Source organism: Lonchura striata, chromosome 2, assembly GCF_050655825.1.
Source record: "Lonchura striata isolate lonStrDom1 chromosome 2, ASM5065582v1, whole genome shotgun sequence".
Taxonomy (NCBI): domain Eukaryota; kingdom Metazoa; phylum Chordata; class Aves; order Passeriformes; family Estrildidae; genus Lonchura; species Lonchura striata.
The window spans coordinates 60726248-60743791 of record NC_140704.1 but is presented as its reverse complement, the minus strand read 5'-3'; the positions used below and the strand labels follow the sequence as shown (position 1 = coordinate 60743791).

The 17544-nt window shown below is 39.2% G+C and overlaps 1 protein-coding gene across 2 annotated transcripts in view; it reads right to left on the bottom strand.

The window, feature by feature from the left end:
- Positions 1-17544, bottom strand: part of PHLPP1 (PH domain and leucine rich repeat protein phosphatase 1) — a 135709-nt gene that overhangs the window by 17579 nt on the left and 100586 nt on the right. For both annotated transcript variants that reach the window (XM_021530550.3, XM_085571158.1), the window contains exons 6-10: positions 17243-17473; positions 15062-15264; positions 13396-13456; positions 11451-11546; positions 7490-7645 (exon numbers count right to left, since the gene is read on the bottom strand). In XM_021530550.3, the coding sequence (XP_021386225.3) occupies positions 7490-7645; positions 11451-11546; positions 13396-13456; positions 15062-15264; positions 17243-17473 (747 nt within the window). The remainder of the gene's footprint in view (positions 1-7489; positions 7646-11450; positions 11547-13395; positions 13457-15061; positions 15265-17242; positions 17474-17544) is intronic.

The following is a 17544-nucleotide window of genomic DNA, read 5'->3' as shown; positions in this document are numbered from 1 at the left end:
AAGGAACACAGAAATTAAGCCATTTTTTCTCCCCCAAAGGCCTTCAACAGGATGGGACAAGACCTGCTGGGGTATAGGTACTGCCCATTCTTGCCAGCAAAGTTCTGTGGGCAGAGGATTCATGTTTGTTAGGGGAGTATGGTGATCACAGCAGCACTTGTAGGTATCTTGATGGCTAGAACTCACACCAGCAATTCCAAACAAATAGAAATGTAAGACTATTTATCCTTTAGTAACTAACTCTGGCATGACTATGCCTTTTCAACAGATATGGGACCTCTCTTCTTTCCATTTCCAGAAAAGACTGCCTTGGAGCAATGCAGAAGGAAGTGTGGGCTTGCCAGTCTGCAACGACTGCGTTCAGACCAGGCTGTCCTGCTCCTACCAACTAATGGGAACAGGCAGCTGCAGAGAGCAAAGCTGCATTCAGGAAAAAAGACTCATAAGTGTGTTGTCTCAAGCCTGTAAAGCCCACTGACCAGGACACAAAAGGTAGGTACATTCCTGTCATCGACCCTAAGAGAAAGTGATAAAATATTGATGGCTGCTACCATGCACGCAGGAGTCCACACTGACCTTTAAGGTCTATTAATGAATGAAGTGGATTTGCAGGAATAGCAGCTGGTTCAAACTTGTTCAGCAGTAAATAAGGGTCAGGCATGCTACAGGAGTCACATGGAATGCCAAAGGATTAAAGAAAACCCACTATTTCCATCAGAAGCAAAAACCCCCAGCACTGCACAGAACTGAAACCAGGTTAGGTGTTTTACACAGACAGAGGAGTCCACTTCAGAGAAACACAGTTTAAACCTCAGGGTCACTCATTATTCACAAGGGTGATAAAAATCCAGAGGAGGAAGGGAGGAGAGGAAGGATTAGCACAGAGAAGGAAACAAGAAGCTGAAAGGGGTTTTTAATTTATTTATTTATTCTAAAAAGATGCTCACTTTCACCACTTTAGCTACAAACTAAAAATACACTAAGCTCATTCAAGACTGGATCATTAAATCAAAGCATACTGCATCAACAGATCCTGTGCTCAATTAAACAGCAGCAAGTACAGCTATTACTAAAGTACAGACAGTTACTACTTTGGCAACTTCAATCAAATGTACATGGGGTAGTCTTCCCGCTCCACAAGATGAAGGCACTTTGATTAACATTAAAGTCACAGTGTTTTTTGTACCATTCATAGTACAAAATGGTCATCTTCAGCTCAAGCTGGAAAGGCTTAAGGCTGGTGGAAAAAGTGAGTTGCCACAGGAAAAATGGGGATAAGAGGTGACAGCAAAACACACCTTGAGAAAGATCATGCTCTTCTGAAGAAGGACCTGTATCTTATGATTTTTTCTTGCAAGCTGCATGAGAATAACTTGCAGTGTTTCACAGGTACCAGCAGCCAAAGAGGTGATTTAGAGAGCATCACAGCCCATGGCTGTGAAGTCTGATCAAGACCTGCTAGCCCAAAGTACAACTAAAAGCTTCAATTAAGAAAAGGAACATTACTCTGATACAGCTGAAATTCTGATACAGTGTACTATACTGTAGCCATTTTAAATTCAAAAGAAAAAATTAATAATTCTTCTGTTTTTAATAAGCTTTCAGCATTGGTGAAATGTAACAAGATACTTCAATTTGTTCCCTCACTGGTAATAAAACTGAGTGGAATCTGTGTGCTCCTGTCGGAAATAAGTTTTGATGCATGTATTTTCTAATGGGGAAGGGAGAGAGGAAAGTTTATGCTCTGCACACACATACCATTCCCCTCACTCTGATCTTTTGCTAAATCTTCCAGGGAGTGAGTGATACAATGACAATGGAAATAAATCCCCATCATCCTAACCTACAGGTTGTGCACAATGTTTAGGTGACTAGCAAAAGTCTTGCCAACAGCTTAGAACAGGAACCCTGTGGCAGCAGAGTGTCTCACCTTAAACAACTGACAATCTGAGTCAGAACAGATACATACTCATCTCTGTCTCCAGATGACATAATTAGAATTAAATCAGCTTTTGGAAATGAGTGTGTTGCTTGCTTACATGTTTTTGGACCAGCTGTTACATTAAAATGGCAAAAAAAATTCTGACATAATAATTCTCTCAAGATATTGTCTAGATTTAAAAATAAACATGAAATAAAATAGGGACACTGTTCTTTGGGTACAGAACAGAATGAACCATCAGACTGCAAGTACCAAAGATTTGTCAATTCTGTACTATAATTTTATGTTAAAAAGAACCCACAAAAACAAACCACCAACAACTCAAAGAAACCCCAGAACAAAAACCCAACACCAAAAAAAACCCAGCAAAACCTAAAACTGTAGTTGCCCGTCAGGTTTTCCCTCACACTGATTTAACACAGAAGTCCTCCTCCAGGTTATTTCCACTCTCCTATTTCTTCATCCTTGTGCAATGTGCCAGCTGCTACCTTAGAAGGCACATCTTACAAATGCCCTCCAGAGGAGTGGAGATTTACTTGGGCACTACTCTTCCCATCTCTCTTGTGCATGGACTTAAACTGATTCATGTTCCTTGAAGATTTCCCACTCATTCTGCTTATCAGATGGAAACAGAATGGCAAGTATTAAAGCCCAGTCCAAAATTAATTGTTTCCCCTTTCCAATTCCACCCACACACTACACCACAAACTCATGAAAAAAAACTACAGCATCACTACAAAGACATGAATTCAGCAGCCTGTGCACATACCAGAGAACAATACAGCCAGGAAAGCATGAATTAACAAGCACTAAAAGAGCACAGCAGATAAAGAAAGTAATGAAGGTGCTGGCAGGGAGATGTCTGAATTCTGCAGCTTAGACAGGGTGAATATTCTCCTCTGGCTGGAATAAGTTACCTTTGGTTTTTTGGGGTATTAAGTCCATTGATGGATTTAACTTCTCCGAAACACAAAAATAAGAAAAAGAACTGTCCCAAAGAATAGGCTAGAAACAAGGGCATGGATTTAATTCAATTAAAATCACCTAATATGCAGTTATATCCATTCCCTCTTCATACCCAGAAGATTCCATCTCAGTTTGAACTTCTAAAAGCAGAAGAAGAATATCTTCAATATAAAGCTGCAAAAAGTTTGAACTTTGCCTACCAATGCCTACATCTAGCATACCCAAAAGCTGAATAGAGACAATTGAGAGAACACAGCACCTCTGAATTCCTCACTATTTTCTGAAGCAGTTTAATAAACTTGCCTTGCTGGGTAAGACACACTGAAAAAATTAAGTTCTCCAAAAGGCTTAGGAATGTTTGACTCTAAAAAGAGGAACAGAGACAACGGCATTCTTTGGTGAAGCAGCAACAAATCAAAACCACTGTGTTTAGCTTGAAAGTACTGATAAGAGTTGGAAAGAACACTGCAGTTGCAAAATGAGAATATGCAGAGAAATCAAGATCTCCAGTTTGGCCTATGCCCCAAGATCTCCATCAGTACAGAGCAATCAAAATACAAAATTTGTTCTTCAGTGCCTTCTGCAGAGACATGCCCTCAATTTCTGATTGCCTAAGACTGAAATAATTTATGAATGTGGTAGCAGGTGTGTGAGGAAGAATCCTGTAAGCTAAGCATGTCTAGGGGGAAAAAGAGAGGAGGGGGGGGAAAATAAAATCTGTTCTGCCAGCCTGTGCAGAAGAGAGTATTTCTTCTTTAAAAAATGAATAAAATAAATTAAAAGACGGAAACATTCAAGCGAATCCTCTTCCTGCTGATGGACTGCCAGAAAAAACACTTAACTGCTGCTCTCTCCTCAGCTCTTACTTTCTAACCTATCTTTAGCTATTTTATAAACTGGGATTTCCCCAGTTTCTAAAGTACCTGCTTGCAATCTTTAACCTAGCAACAAGGAGACAAAGGTGGCAAAACATTTCTGTAACACAAGCATGTGCATCAAACACTCAAACAGCACTTGGCATTCATTTGACTTGGTTTCCTCCCTCACACTTCCCCTGAATCCAGGATAGGACTGAATCCTTGCATCACAAAGATGCAGCCACAGTGGGTGGAAATGGCAAATATCAAACGAGAGAAAATCTAACTGGGTCACCTTCCAAAACTCCAGCAAAAGCCAAACCCGCCAAAACAAATAAAATAAATTCAAAACAAACAGAAAATCAAATGAGGTAAGAACAGCTGAACAAAGCTGAAAACAAAAATCACACAGAGTCTAGACAAGCTCTGAATAGCTGACATTGGCTTAACCACCACAGCTGGCCACTACCAGACACCACAAAACAAAGCCCAAGGTTTAAGCTGTGCACATCACAGCTACAAATCTTCACCACACAAATGCTTTAAGAAGTCTGATGGCTGTTTTAAGGGTTGACACTGAAAGCATTCCTTCTAACTGGAAAGGATTAGGCAAGAGACAAACCCTTGCCCATCTTACACTGTGCTTCCTCATTTTTATCTCTGCCTGACCACGGTCACTGCTTTTCTACTGTGCCCAGCTAAAGCTCTTGAAGACTCATTCGTCTCATCTGGAGAGCACTTGGTGTAACAGTTTCCATGCCATTAAATGGTAGTTTGCTTGCAAGCTGCTCAAGGAAGGCAGTAAATGTCTGTACAAGAATCCGACAACGGAAAAGGCATCACAACAGATGCAGCAGAGGATAGAAACGAAAGGCTTAAGGAATGTAGGTGCACAAAAAAAGGTTCAGGATTCGGTTTGAGAGTTTTCTCCATCAGCTGCAGCACTTGCAAGAATTCTCTGTTTTTTCAGCATATGGTAATGAGAAATGAAGAGATTATCTGGTTGCCTCTATAGCACTGATCTTGCCAAGAAAATCCCCACCCCACAAGAGAAATCCTTGCTAACATGATCAAGATGTGCATACTTGCAGTGCAATAAACAGAACTAAGTTCTGTCTTGGTCAGAGCGGTGTGTCACAGGCTAGTCCTCAATTTCTCCTTGACTAACAGTTTAAAATAGAAAATTAATTAAAAAGCAGATCAACAAAATATCCCTAATTATACTCTTCAGCAGAAAATTACACCTTTTCATTGTTTTTTTTAAGGAATAAGGCAGAAAGTCAATGTTTATAGATTCTTCTATGAAGAGAACTGAGATTTTTCAGTATTTGGGGCTTGGCTGGCGTTTGTTTTTTTTTTTTTTTAGTGAAAGTGATATTCTCTCTTTGTGCACCAGTGCACTGATTTCCTTTCTTTCCTCAGATTTCTAGATGTCAAAGCCCACCAATGCTTGTGCTGAAGTTTGCCCAAGGCACTTCACACCCACTTTGTCAAATATTCAGGATTGAGAAAGAGAAAGTGTTTATTATTCACAGCATGAAATTTCATATCGAGACAAGATATCATCTGTCAGTTGCACAGACCTGAGTACCTTTCAAAAAAAAACCAAACCAAAACAAACCCAAATCTTTTCAAGGCTGTAAAAGGCAAGTCATTTTATGCAGAGATAAAGGTACTGTAAGGTAAGATGATTTGTCCAATATTGCACGCTGGGTAGAGACCATGGCACACCACTCAGGAGAGCCAGTTCTCTTGGCACGTCTGGCAGCACAGATTGTGCTTCCCAGGGAATGCTTGGAGAAGAGAAGCGTTTTACCTTTTTAAAAGCAAAACAATCTCCTGAATGCCTTTCCAGACACATTTCTGTTGACACTTAGCTGCTGATAGATTCAACCATTTGAAAAGGAAAGAAGTTATATGGAAGAAATTCCAAACTTAAAACTCTGACCTTGTACACTAATATATTAACCTGTACTGCTGTTTTCCTTCAGCGTTCTAACTTCTGCAGCAGTCATAGGAGAACCAGCATGGATAAGCCACACCATATTAAACCAAGTTAAAAGGTAGGGATCAACAGGGAAAACAACTACCCAAACCATCCTGGGCTGGGTATCTACTTCTACTATCATCACAGTAAAGGGAGGCTGCATTGGTGATGAGATGTCAGAATGTGTAAGCTCTGTTTATCTCCTGTGATGGTGCATGACTTTAAGACCTGTAAAAGACTTTGAAAACATCAGCCCTATACTGCTCAAAAGCTGCAGAGGGGAAAAAATTCCCCAAGCCTGTATTAGCCACTTAATACTGTTATTCAAAGTATTCTTTAATTCTATCTCTTCTCAGCATATTCCTAGCAAACTTCTGGAAATCTATCCCCAATCCTGTTTTTAGCCTTGTGTTTTTCATTCTGGCATCATAAAAACCAAACAAACAAAAACAAAAGGCATATACAAAAACAAGCAAACAAACAAAAAAAACACACCCAGAAAAAACCCAACTGCACCTAGAGATGAGCTGTAGTACAAAAAAGGATCTCTCTCTGCCAAAATTGTGGTACACTACATCCCAGACCTAGAACCTGTTTTTAATACAAATTTTGCAAAATTATTTCTCTCATTGCTTTCAAAATACCAGGAGCTCTCTGAAAATTACTTAAAAGGTTTCTTTTCCTTCCAAGTTAACACATTCAATAGTTAAAGAGCTTATTTAGAAAATATCTCAACCACCAGTCTAATTCTCCAAGTCAATTCCAGGAAATTTAACCAGATGCTCAAGACAGAATTAACAACAGTATAAAAGGAGGGGTTTTGCAATACTCTTAATTGGGAAAGGAACTCTGCCAGCGAGATCACCACCTCTTTGCTTCTGCACCTCTCAAGAAAGCCAGGAGCTTTGCATTCCTTTTGTCACAGCTAGGATCAGAAATAAAATCCCACAGCACACAGTCTCACTGTCTGTTAAATTATGCATGCATTGAGCACTCAGAAATCCCATGACTAAATGTGGAAGTGAAGAAGTGCAAGGAATGCTGACACCAAGTGGGGCCAGCCCATCCACCATCCCCAGATGATGCTACCAACCTCCTATATTCTCAATCACAGTCACTTGAAGGATATGTTCATATTCATAAAAAAACCCAAAACCTTGAAGACCCTGATACTAAAGAAATAGCAGCATAAAAATATGAATCCAGAAAGCAGATCAAGTGGTGACACCAGCTAAATTAGTGACAAACATTTAAAAAGCATAGAAAAAAAAAAAAAAACTTGGGACAGGGGACTAACTGAATTATTCTGACAGCCTTATGGATAGATTTTGTTCTGTTTGACAGGTATAAATAAGTTCTAGCCTCTGACTGAAGGGGGGGAAAAAAAGCTTTCACACTCCATCAAATAAGCCCGAGAAATATGTATTTAAAGAAACTGCCACTAAACCATTTCAGTATATGTAGTAGAAAATAGCATGTTAATTCTACAGCTAGATTTCAAGCAGTAGGTGTTCAGCAGGAGCTTGGTGGGAAAAAAGAAGCAACCATATAAGGAAACAAAACCAGAATAAAAAGAATGTGCTTTGGTGAGTTGGGCAGACATCTGTTCTTACCACACAAGGCTTGGCAACTTTCAAATAAGGGGAACCTCAGATTACCATTTGAACCCGGAAGTAACAGGCCAAGCGAGGTCCATCACATGCAAGTCAAAAGGATCTAATTCCTCTATAATTTTACCTGTCTGCTTTCAGAAGCAGGTTAGATGGCAGTTCCAGAAGCTGGTTGTGCTGCACGTCCAGGACCTCCACCTGCGTTCGCTCGAGCCGATCTGGGAGCCTTCCTAACATATTATGTCCCGCCAGCAGCTTCCGCAAGCTGCTATTGTAAAACAACCTTAAGAGAAATAAAAAAAAACAAAAATTAGAAAAATTTAAACTGAAAAGTTCCTTTGATTATTTAAATATGGTGTCATGGCTCATTACAAGAAAGTGATTCAGCCAAGTGATTAGCAGACATGGTATTAATTACGCACAGATCCAAAAATGTCTTCCCACGCTACACCAACTTCTTCAAAAGGTTTTCAGAGACAGCGAAGGAGGTTCACAGATGACTCAGGAGTGAAAGTAGTGACAAAGGGTTATTTTATGGCACCGCATAAAACATTAACATAGAAGCACGACAGTGAAGGAGGTAGTTGCTAACAAAGGCTGCAGAAATCTGCACATGTGGGATCCCCTTAGCTAATGCAAGCACTTCAGAAGTGGGGGTGAAATCACCAGTCACCCCACAAGCTTTATAGTGCTGTACTCATCATCTGCTGACTCATAATCCAATGCAATTCCCCACCCCCACAATTTTTCTTTTCTGTTAATACCAGACTTACATAAAGCCTCGTTTCCAGTTCTACAGCAAATGAAATTTATCTAATCGGCTTTACTTTCTTGAGTTTTTACAACCAATAGACGACCTGGAGTCCCAACCCCCTGCTCCATTTTTTGTGGGGCTGGGGAGAAGGGGAGGGCAGAAGAGGGCAACATAAAGAGAAAAATAGCTGTTTTGTTCAAACAGTATAGCTTAAATTCATGGAATAAACAAAGGAATGAGGTTATGCACCTAAAGAAATCAAAAATAGAGCAATACTCAATTTTGAACAGAAACCACATTCAGCAAATTAAGAAAAAAAGATTATTCTTCATCTGCCACATGTCTTATATCTGTCTTACATGCCTATTACTGTACTGTTTAATCTGGCGAGCCCATGCAACATGCTGACCTGCTTCAATCACTCTTGAATTATTCAGCATTAAAGCAAAAATCTTCTTCCCTCTGTCACAATGACCCAAATACACATAACGAGCCTCCCAGCCCCTTCCCTACAATGCACCAGGTCATGGGATTATTGCGCCAAAATCATCAATCAAGTATGCCAAGTATTTTCCCCTTGACAGATACCGTCACTCTCAGTATCTGCGTGCCAGTGTTAGCAGTTATCTCATTTGGCCGGATTGTCTGAGTTATGACCAAGCATACAAGTCAACAGCCAGCCCTATCATTCCAGAAGGCTCAACACAGGGTGAAAAGACTTACCAAAGTGATAACCCTATCTATTATGTATTCATTATTTAACCATTTTTGGTTTGCTCTATTTTTACTCGAAAAATCTCTCAGTTATAGATTTGCCTTTGTATTCTATTTTTTGAGACTGGCTAATACTGTAAACACCAAATATCAGGGTAGAAAACAGAACTGATTGACAGAAAAAAATATTCCCTTGGAGTTTTTTTTGGGATGGGTGGGGGCAGCACCATTTTAAAATTAAAAAAAAAAAAAAGTTGAAATTGTGCTAAAATCCTCAGATATTTTCTCTTTCGGTAATTCAGAAGACCTTAGTACATCTTTGGGAGATTTTGGTTGGTTTTTTTTTTTTTTTTTAATTTGCTTTCCCTTATTTTTCAAGTCACTAAAGCATTGAAGCACTGAAGGATTTGGGGTAGCTGAAAAAAGGTTGAAGAGCATTTAACTAAAAAAGCTCCTGATGAGCCTGGCATGCCTAGCTCTCAAGCTGGGTGGGGAACCAGGATGCTTCCATACAGGAAGCTTCCCACTTGCCCAATTCCCACTGGAAGTTTTGGTGAAATCAATAAATTCCAAGGACAAGCACATCATTCATCATCCACATCTTCTCAGAAAACATGGTTTGATGTAAGCATTCTATCAATTCCTTTACTAAACAACTCTTTGAGAGAACACAATGTTGAATACAGATAGATCTTTAAAAAAAAACAGACAAAAAGGAACAAACATCTATTCACTGATGGCAACAAAATAATTTTGGCAACTCCTAATTGAAGCATTTCCTTTCTCTTTGGCACCATGATTTTTATGAATTTGTCCTGCATAGCTAAGACCCACTACCTTTTTTGTTATTTTTCAGTACTTCTAAAGCTAAAACAGTTGCATTACAGTCCAGGGGATATTTTCCCATTTTCCTTAATTGAGACAAATGCTAGTACAGAAACCTCTATCTCAACTGCTTCAACTCTTTGTCTTCAAGGACTATTTTTCTGTTTCAAGAGGCAAACACACAGCATCAAGTGTAGTTTGTTTAGATCAGATGCAATCTTCATCCTACCAGGAATATGGTGGTCACTCAAGGCTTGAACATTTGTGTTTAGCTTGAACATTTGTGTTTAAGTGTCACAAGCAGCCTCCTAGGAGAGCCCTGCTGATTCACTTCACAGGTTTTCTATATATAAAAAAAAGCACAGAGCAGTGTACCTGAACATACTCATTGAGCTTTTACTTGCATTTACTTGATACTTAGGCATGTTGAGCCATTCGCATTTGAGTCCAGACACAAACTACCCCGAAAATTTAACAGATATTAAAAGCCTGCCTCTTGAATGGAACAGGACCTGAAAACTAAACTGACTTATTAGGAGCTAAGCTATCTAGACATATATTACAAAGAAGAACTTTCAAAGATAAGCTATTTCCTGGGGTTAATGATAAGATGGCAGGAGAGACAAGTGGGATGTTGACTGTACCTAATTTCAGCTAATCATTAATCTCCCAGAGATATCCGGTGTGACTTGAAAGCCCTGGCTGTTATGAAGTGCAAATGAAAGAAAAATGAACTTTTGCACCCCCACCTTCTGAGTAGGCACAGCATCATTTATTTTTCTCTCTCTCTGTGTGTGTGTGTGTGTGCATGAAAAAACAGAGGGATTAATAGTCTGCACATAAACCTGCTAGTTTGCTTGGTAAATCTCCTCACATCCTCTTCGGCCCATATATTTGAAATCTATTATCTTCTCAATTCTGACACTAAAATGGACAAGTTTGCACCATTTTACACATTCACCTGACCCAGAAAAAAAATATCATTCTTGGTTTCTGATGCTTTTCTGTGTTGTACAGCTCCTTAAGGAAAATATTTGTACTTGATGATCCTTGTGAGTCCCTTCCAACTCAGCTTATTATGTGATTTAGTAGCTCATGATACATCATCATCTTTTGCAACATCTCCTTCAAACTGTACAGAACAACTTCCAGTGAAGGCAGGAATTTAAAAATCCCCACGTAATCAGTATAACTCACCTGAAACAGACAGCTCTCTCTAGAACAAATAATAGCAAGACTCATTTATTATTTAAACTCAACTCCTATTTTGCTTCCTTCTCAACTTCTTTTCTATCATTTATATTTATCTATTTTAAGTTTAGACTTCTAGAAAAGAGATCATCTTGGTAGTGAAGGCAACTGGTCTTCTTGCAGGAGTTTACTTGCTTGATGAGGCTTTCCCTTCTTTTAAACCCTTTTTCCCTCAAACAGCGCTGTGAACTGGAGTCCCCAAGCATCACTGAAACTAAATTACAAGTGCTGGATTTCCAAATTGTCATGTAAAATTATGGCTGTAAATATGTAATATTCAGTATTAAAAATGAAGGGCTTTCCTGCCTGAAGAGCCACATGAACAGCTTCAAAGTTCAAAGGCACTACTTTCTCCGCATGAAAGTAAAAGAAGAAAGGCTGGGTGGAAGCTCGAGGCATGACAACACCCCACAAGGTAAAAATAATATCAAACAAAAGATAAAATGGCCCTGACAGTCCCTGGAACAAGCTAAACACTGACTCAGCAATTATTTTTGAATTGTTTAGCCTATTCCCCATTGTGGAACTGGTCTGCATGACTTACCGGGCAGGCAGCTCACGTATCTGATTGTGGCCAACATCCAACACTTCCAGTTTCCTGCTGTCACACACCCACTCAGGCAGGTTCTCCAGGTGATTTCTAAGAATAAAGAACACAAAGAGATGGAACTAAATTATAATTGAGATGTAAAGGCTATTAAGAATACAGCCTCAAGAGAGATACAGATACCTGCAGGAAACAAATCTGCTACATAGCATGATGCCTGTGAGATTGTATCATTCGTCCTTCTGCAAGGGCAAAACCAGTGCAGTCAGATCCTGAGTGAAGGGGCAAGAAAGCTAACAGCATTGTTATCTCCCTACATGTGCACTCACTAAGAAAATAGGAAAAAAAAAAAAAAGCTTCTAAATTACCAGGGGAGTATTAAGAATATCAGAGTACCTAAGATGAAATCTCTCCATGCAGAAAAAATTTCTGAGATGTTCCTTAGAAGATATTCACACCTTACACAGTTGAAATATCTCTTCAATCTCTCAAATACAACGAAATTCACTCTACCAATCTTTGCTATCTCACTGAACAGAGCAAAATTTTTTTTTGTATATCTTTCAAGCCAACCGTTTTGCTTTTTTTTGCATTTATCTTTACAGAAACTAACCCTTCTGGAAACTAATGTCTTGAAGGCAAGATTTTCCAAATACTGCACCAAAAACATGCAAATAGGCACTGTGGGGCACTCCTGTATCCTGTCTTAAAGACAAAAATTAGAAGCACAAGATAGATGGAGGAGATTGTGTGCAAATGCATTCACATAACGACTACTTCTGTCAGAATACATGGATGCAAACTGGGCATCAAAGCACTCGCAGACCTGAAGTTCAGGAATAGGATGCTCATGAAGCATGAATATAAATCAACCATGTACTCGTATCCTTTGGTTTATTCCTGCAATAGTCCTCAATCAAAATATGCAATGGTAACCTAACCCCTCTTCTCAGACAGCTTCCTTTCTGATCTCAAACGGATTTCCCAAAATCCAAAAAGCTAAGGATACCCTACCCATTTAGTTACAAATGCCATCACTGCAATGAAGCACAAAAAGGGCTTTTTGATCAAAATAATGCATTCTGCACCAATTTCATTAACAAAAAAATGGAAGAAACAGCTTTTCAAAGAGTGCTTTTCAATAAATTACTCATTTAGTCACACAAGTGTGTTACATTTAGGACAATGTGAGTAACTGAGGGCTGATGAAACTTCCAAGTTGAAGGCCACTAGCCCAGGTGGCTCACTAATTGTTATGATCACCCTCAACAGCATGAGTGCTTTACACAGGATTTTTAATGAATGAGATTATCACTTTAAATGCAGATGAGTAATTTCTTAAATAAGACAGCCATTAAGCACATGTATAAATGTTTTCCTGAATCATTCCTGGAACTCTAAAACAAACTAAAACACCCCCTTTTCCATTTCTTCCCTTATCCCGCCTCTCTCATTAAGGTGAAATTTATATATACATTCAAATGGCAACTGCAGACATCCATGCAGCAGCCAGGGCTGCAGAGAACTATGAGGAGCTGCCAAACTGATGAGTAAACTATCAAACCATCACCTATGCTGGGCTTACGATGCAGACATATCCAGAAAGTTACTTCTGAACAAGTCTCAGATTGGTGTGCATTTGAATCATCATGTTCTAACTCCGTAAGACAGGAAATCTTCAAATCATGGAAACTCTAACTATAAAGAAATACAAATTTTGATTTGGGCAGTAATTTCAAAAAGAGCAAATCTATTAAAAGGAAACTGGAAAGAAATGACCAGCAGGAAAAAAGCATCCTCTAACTCTGAAAATTTGTCTTTTCTTATCCCAAGGTCCAATTTCTACCCCCATTCCCACTTAGTGAGATGACAGTGAAATTCATTGTTCCATAAGTCTCTTTGATTTATATTTCACAGGTCCAAGAAAAAAACATACTCTTACCTAGAAATATCCATATAAGCCAGGCAATTAGGAACTGGATACACATCAAGGTGAACAAGTTCTAGGGGAAAAAATATATGTAACAAGAAAAGTGATGATAAAGATTTGCATTTAAATGACTGTGCCATAAGAACTATTTTAAGACCTAACACCCAGAGATTTCAGACCACATCAGTAACCTAAAAAAATTTCTGAAGATCTGGACCTTTGTGAACCCCTTGTGAGTCCTGTTTCTTTATTATGTCTTAGTACATTTGCTATGTTACCTTGTACTTGCTATGACTGACACTGTATAATTGAACAGGGACAAGAAACTGGAGAATTTTTAAAGTTTCATGGCAAATTCTCATTTTTAACATTTCTGTCACAAGAGCTGTAATTTCACCTCCACCGTCCTCTGTCACAAAACTGCTCTACTTTTCTCTCACTGGTTACTTGAGATATAAGCATGGGAAGGGAACCTCCCCACTCTGGAACAGCAAGTTACAGAATACCAGAGTCCTTTAGGGAATGGCAAGATCCAGAGTATTTGTCAACACATTACATAAGCCTTGGCATGCATGTGGAGCTCCCAGTTGCAGGCAGCCTTACAGATCTTTCATAACACAACTACAGATAGTAATGTTATTACTGAAGCAATCAAAATATAGTTCATATCCTAAGGTTTCAGGTAGCTAGTGCTTAGTGCTAAGTTTAAAAAAAAACCCATAACCCAAACAGACATTTATTTAAACCTACAGAAAAATCAACTAAAGTGCAACTCTAACAAGTAGTTTCTTTGGAAAATGAGATGAAAACAAGGTGGCCAAGGGTAATGAGAGGACAAGCCAGGAGGAACAGGAAGACCAAATAGGCAGTTGGTTGCAAGACATGGGTTGTCTTGGATTCTCAGCCCACATTGAACAGCACATGCTCAGATTATGTTAACTTTTCTCAGCTACAAAGATCCTGGCATGAATACTTAATGAAGGTGCAAGCTTAGATATTGCCAAGATGACAGCCTTTTAAAGGTAGTTCAGACTGCTCATCAAATGTTCTCCTACTTTGCATTTTCTTTATTCCACAATGAACTACTCCAAATGATAAAAATCATGGTGCAAACTGAGTATTTTAAGTAATACAGTTTCCAGAGACAGATCAAACAGATTCTGTTCATGAAACACAGAGACACAGTTATGCAGCTGAAGAAGGCTGCATTATTTTTATTATCAAATACGAGCAAATGAAGTTACCATTATGAATTTCACAGCCTTCTGGACAGGGTAAGCAGCTAAAGGGAGGAGCAAAAGTTTATAGTTTTGGTTTGTCTCCCAAATGGCTACTTGTTCAAACTTTCTCAGTGCTTGAAAAGTACTAAATTCCTTACTGGCTTTAGAAGAACAACACGTCAATACAACCAAGTGACAAATTCAAGAACTCTCCCTTCCTACTGACATAGAGAAGGAATTTCTAAGATTTTTACAGTCCATAGACCTCCAAATTGTGTTATTATTTGGAAGACAGTTCCAAAGCTCAGAACTGCCAGCAGCATTACACAGCACATGTGAAAGCCTTTTATCTAGGACTGTGTCAAGGACCTCCTGATTATGTGCACTACACTCCATAAGCATCTCACAGAGAACCAGGTACAATGACAATACCACAGCTGCCCTGAAAATGCACTCACCATTGCAGGAAGCATACAGAGCTTTGAGAAAATAGCCACTGATTTTGAGGGTCACCAGCTGATTCCGTTCACAGTGTAACACTTCCACATTGTTAAAAACTGTTGCATCCAGCTCCCCGAGTTTGTTGTCTCGCAGATCCAGTTGGGTCACATGATGCAGAAAATCTATTTCATCAGCCTCCAATCTTCTAATTGAATTCAATCTTGCAAACAAAAAAAGGAGATTAGGTGTAGTTATATGGCAGGCTCCTGCTGACAAACCATTGCTCACTCTACAATCAATCAGCTGCACTGGATTAAACTAGCATGCTTTCAGATTCTGATCAAGGTTGATTTTTAGTATTTTTCCCTTTGTTCTGTTATGGTTTTAATCCTTTGAAAAGCACGATAGCTATGCTCTGTAGCTTTATCCATCATGACAAAGGAATGATGACACCAAGCTCCTTTCTAAAACTACTTTGAAAGCTACTGATGAAAAGCCCTGCAAGAAGCTAAGTATTATTGTTACTGTGCCTATAGAAATAAAAGATGTTATTTGTGCCCAATAGTTTGGAAAAGAACAAAACCTCTACAGTTCTTGCTGGCCTATCATCTGCTGGACAAATCCAGCACACATACAAGTAACCAGCATGTATTGGAGACCCTTGCCTTATTGAAAGGCCAAACTGAGACTTATGAATTCCCATATATTCGCTTCTCGTCTCTCCATTTTTTACAGCAAGCAAATTCAGAGACCTAAAAACGCGTGTTGAAAGAAAACAAAGCAAAAATCCAAGATGATTGGGTCTGACAGATAAAGAGGATGGGTTTTACACATCTTCACTGCAGTGCATTGATACTGCTAATACTCAGCAACTTCCCCAGAAGTTGTAACTGAATGAGATTATCTATAACCCCATACAGTTTAAGACTGCAGAGCACTCCAAAGAGATCAGTTTCAAATTCCCAGCTCTGAGCAGAACACTAAAATCAGTACAGTAACTTCTGCTGACCCCTAAGCCAGCTGAGCCCTGTCTACAGCAAATGACAATACTTGCAGTTCTCCTGTTGCTCCTGCTATCCAAGCATTGCTCTCTGTGTAACAGTTGTGGTTTTAGAGTAGCCACATCTTCCAGTTAAAAGAATAAGGGTAATATGTCCCTTCCAACACCACTGTACCTTTTCTATTTTCAATTTTCAAGCAGAATGCTTCCTTGTGATTTCACTGAAGCAAAGCACTTCATTGCAAGTACAGTATTTACTATTTCAGTTAGCACCACAAAGAACCACTGTTCACTGCTAGGTGCAGAAAGGATGCAGCAGACAATTAGGGGACTGGAACTGAACCACTGGAACTCATGGCCAGGTCAGCTATAAGATCCCTTCTCTGAGGCAAATTTATTTGCTTTTAAATACAGACATATTTTAACCCTACCAGAAATACTTCAGAATTCACCTACCTATTTCAGCTAAACTTATGCTGGCCCTTCCTAGACTGACAGCTACATGACAGTACAGTAAAATGAGTTTTATCTTACTTTAGATTTAACTGCATGGTTCCAAAATTCAAAGTTATATGGACCTCATGGTCCAGGCTCTAAATTGAGCCTTGACCAGCTGATTGCAGAATCTGTCTTCCCCAAAGACCATTACAATAGAGAACCACCTCATACCAGAGCCATTTGTAATAAGCATCGTTTTGGACTCCTCTGAGGGTATCAATAAAAATCAATTACTCATGGTGGACAAGGCCTTTTAACACACCAAGAAATAGTAAAATATCTATTTTTGCCCTTTCTTCTTCAATGCCCTTTTCTTCACCTCACAAATCTGTAACATTTCAGATAGAAGGTTTTTGGATCAGGGACAATCATGTCTATTGCATTAACACTACAGCAACACAAATTGCAGGAATCACAAGCATCCCAGGCTCTGTTTTGTTTGATCCTTTGCTGCAAACATTCATTTCCCCAAAAACTAATTTTTCTACCTACTGATCCCCCTAAGTGCTCCGACTTCCTCAAAGAAGAGTCACAGCTAAGTCACGGCAAGTGCTGGCAGTTACATAACACCACCAAAAACATGGTTCAGTGGACAGACACAAGAGATTTATACCCAGAGGCAATTCTGACAGCCAAGGAGCAGCCATTTTAACACAAATAATTTAGGCTCACTTATTCTTCCCTTTTTCTGAACACCTACCTTAGATCCACATGCTTAATATGAGGCATCCTTTTTAACACCTGTAGGTTCAGGGTATCTATGCAGTTTCCTGACATACACAGCTTATCCATGGCAGTCAGCTTCTCCAGCACTCCAGGAATGTCAGTGAACTCATTGAAGGACAGACTCACATAGCTGAGTTGATGAATATGCTCCAATTCATCAGGAAGGGACTGGAGAAAGTTGCCATCCAGCAAAAATGTCTGCAAGCTATTAGAAGAGGGGAAGGGAGAGTGAAGAAAGTGAGTGACCTGTTAAATCACATTTCCTTCCTTCAAACA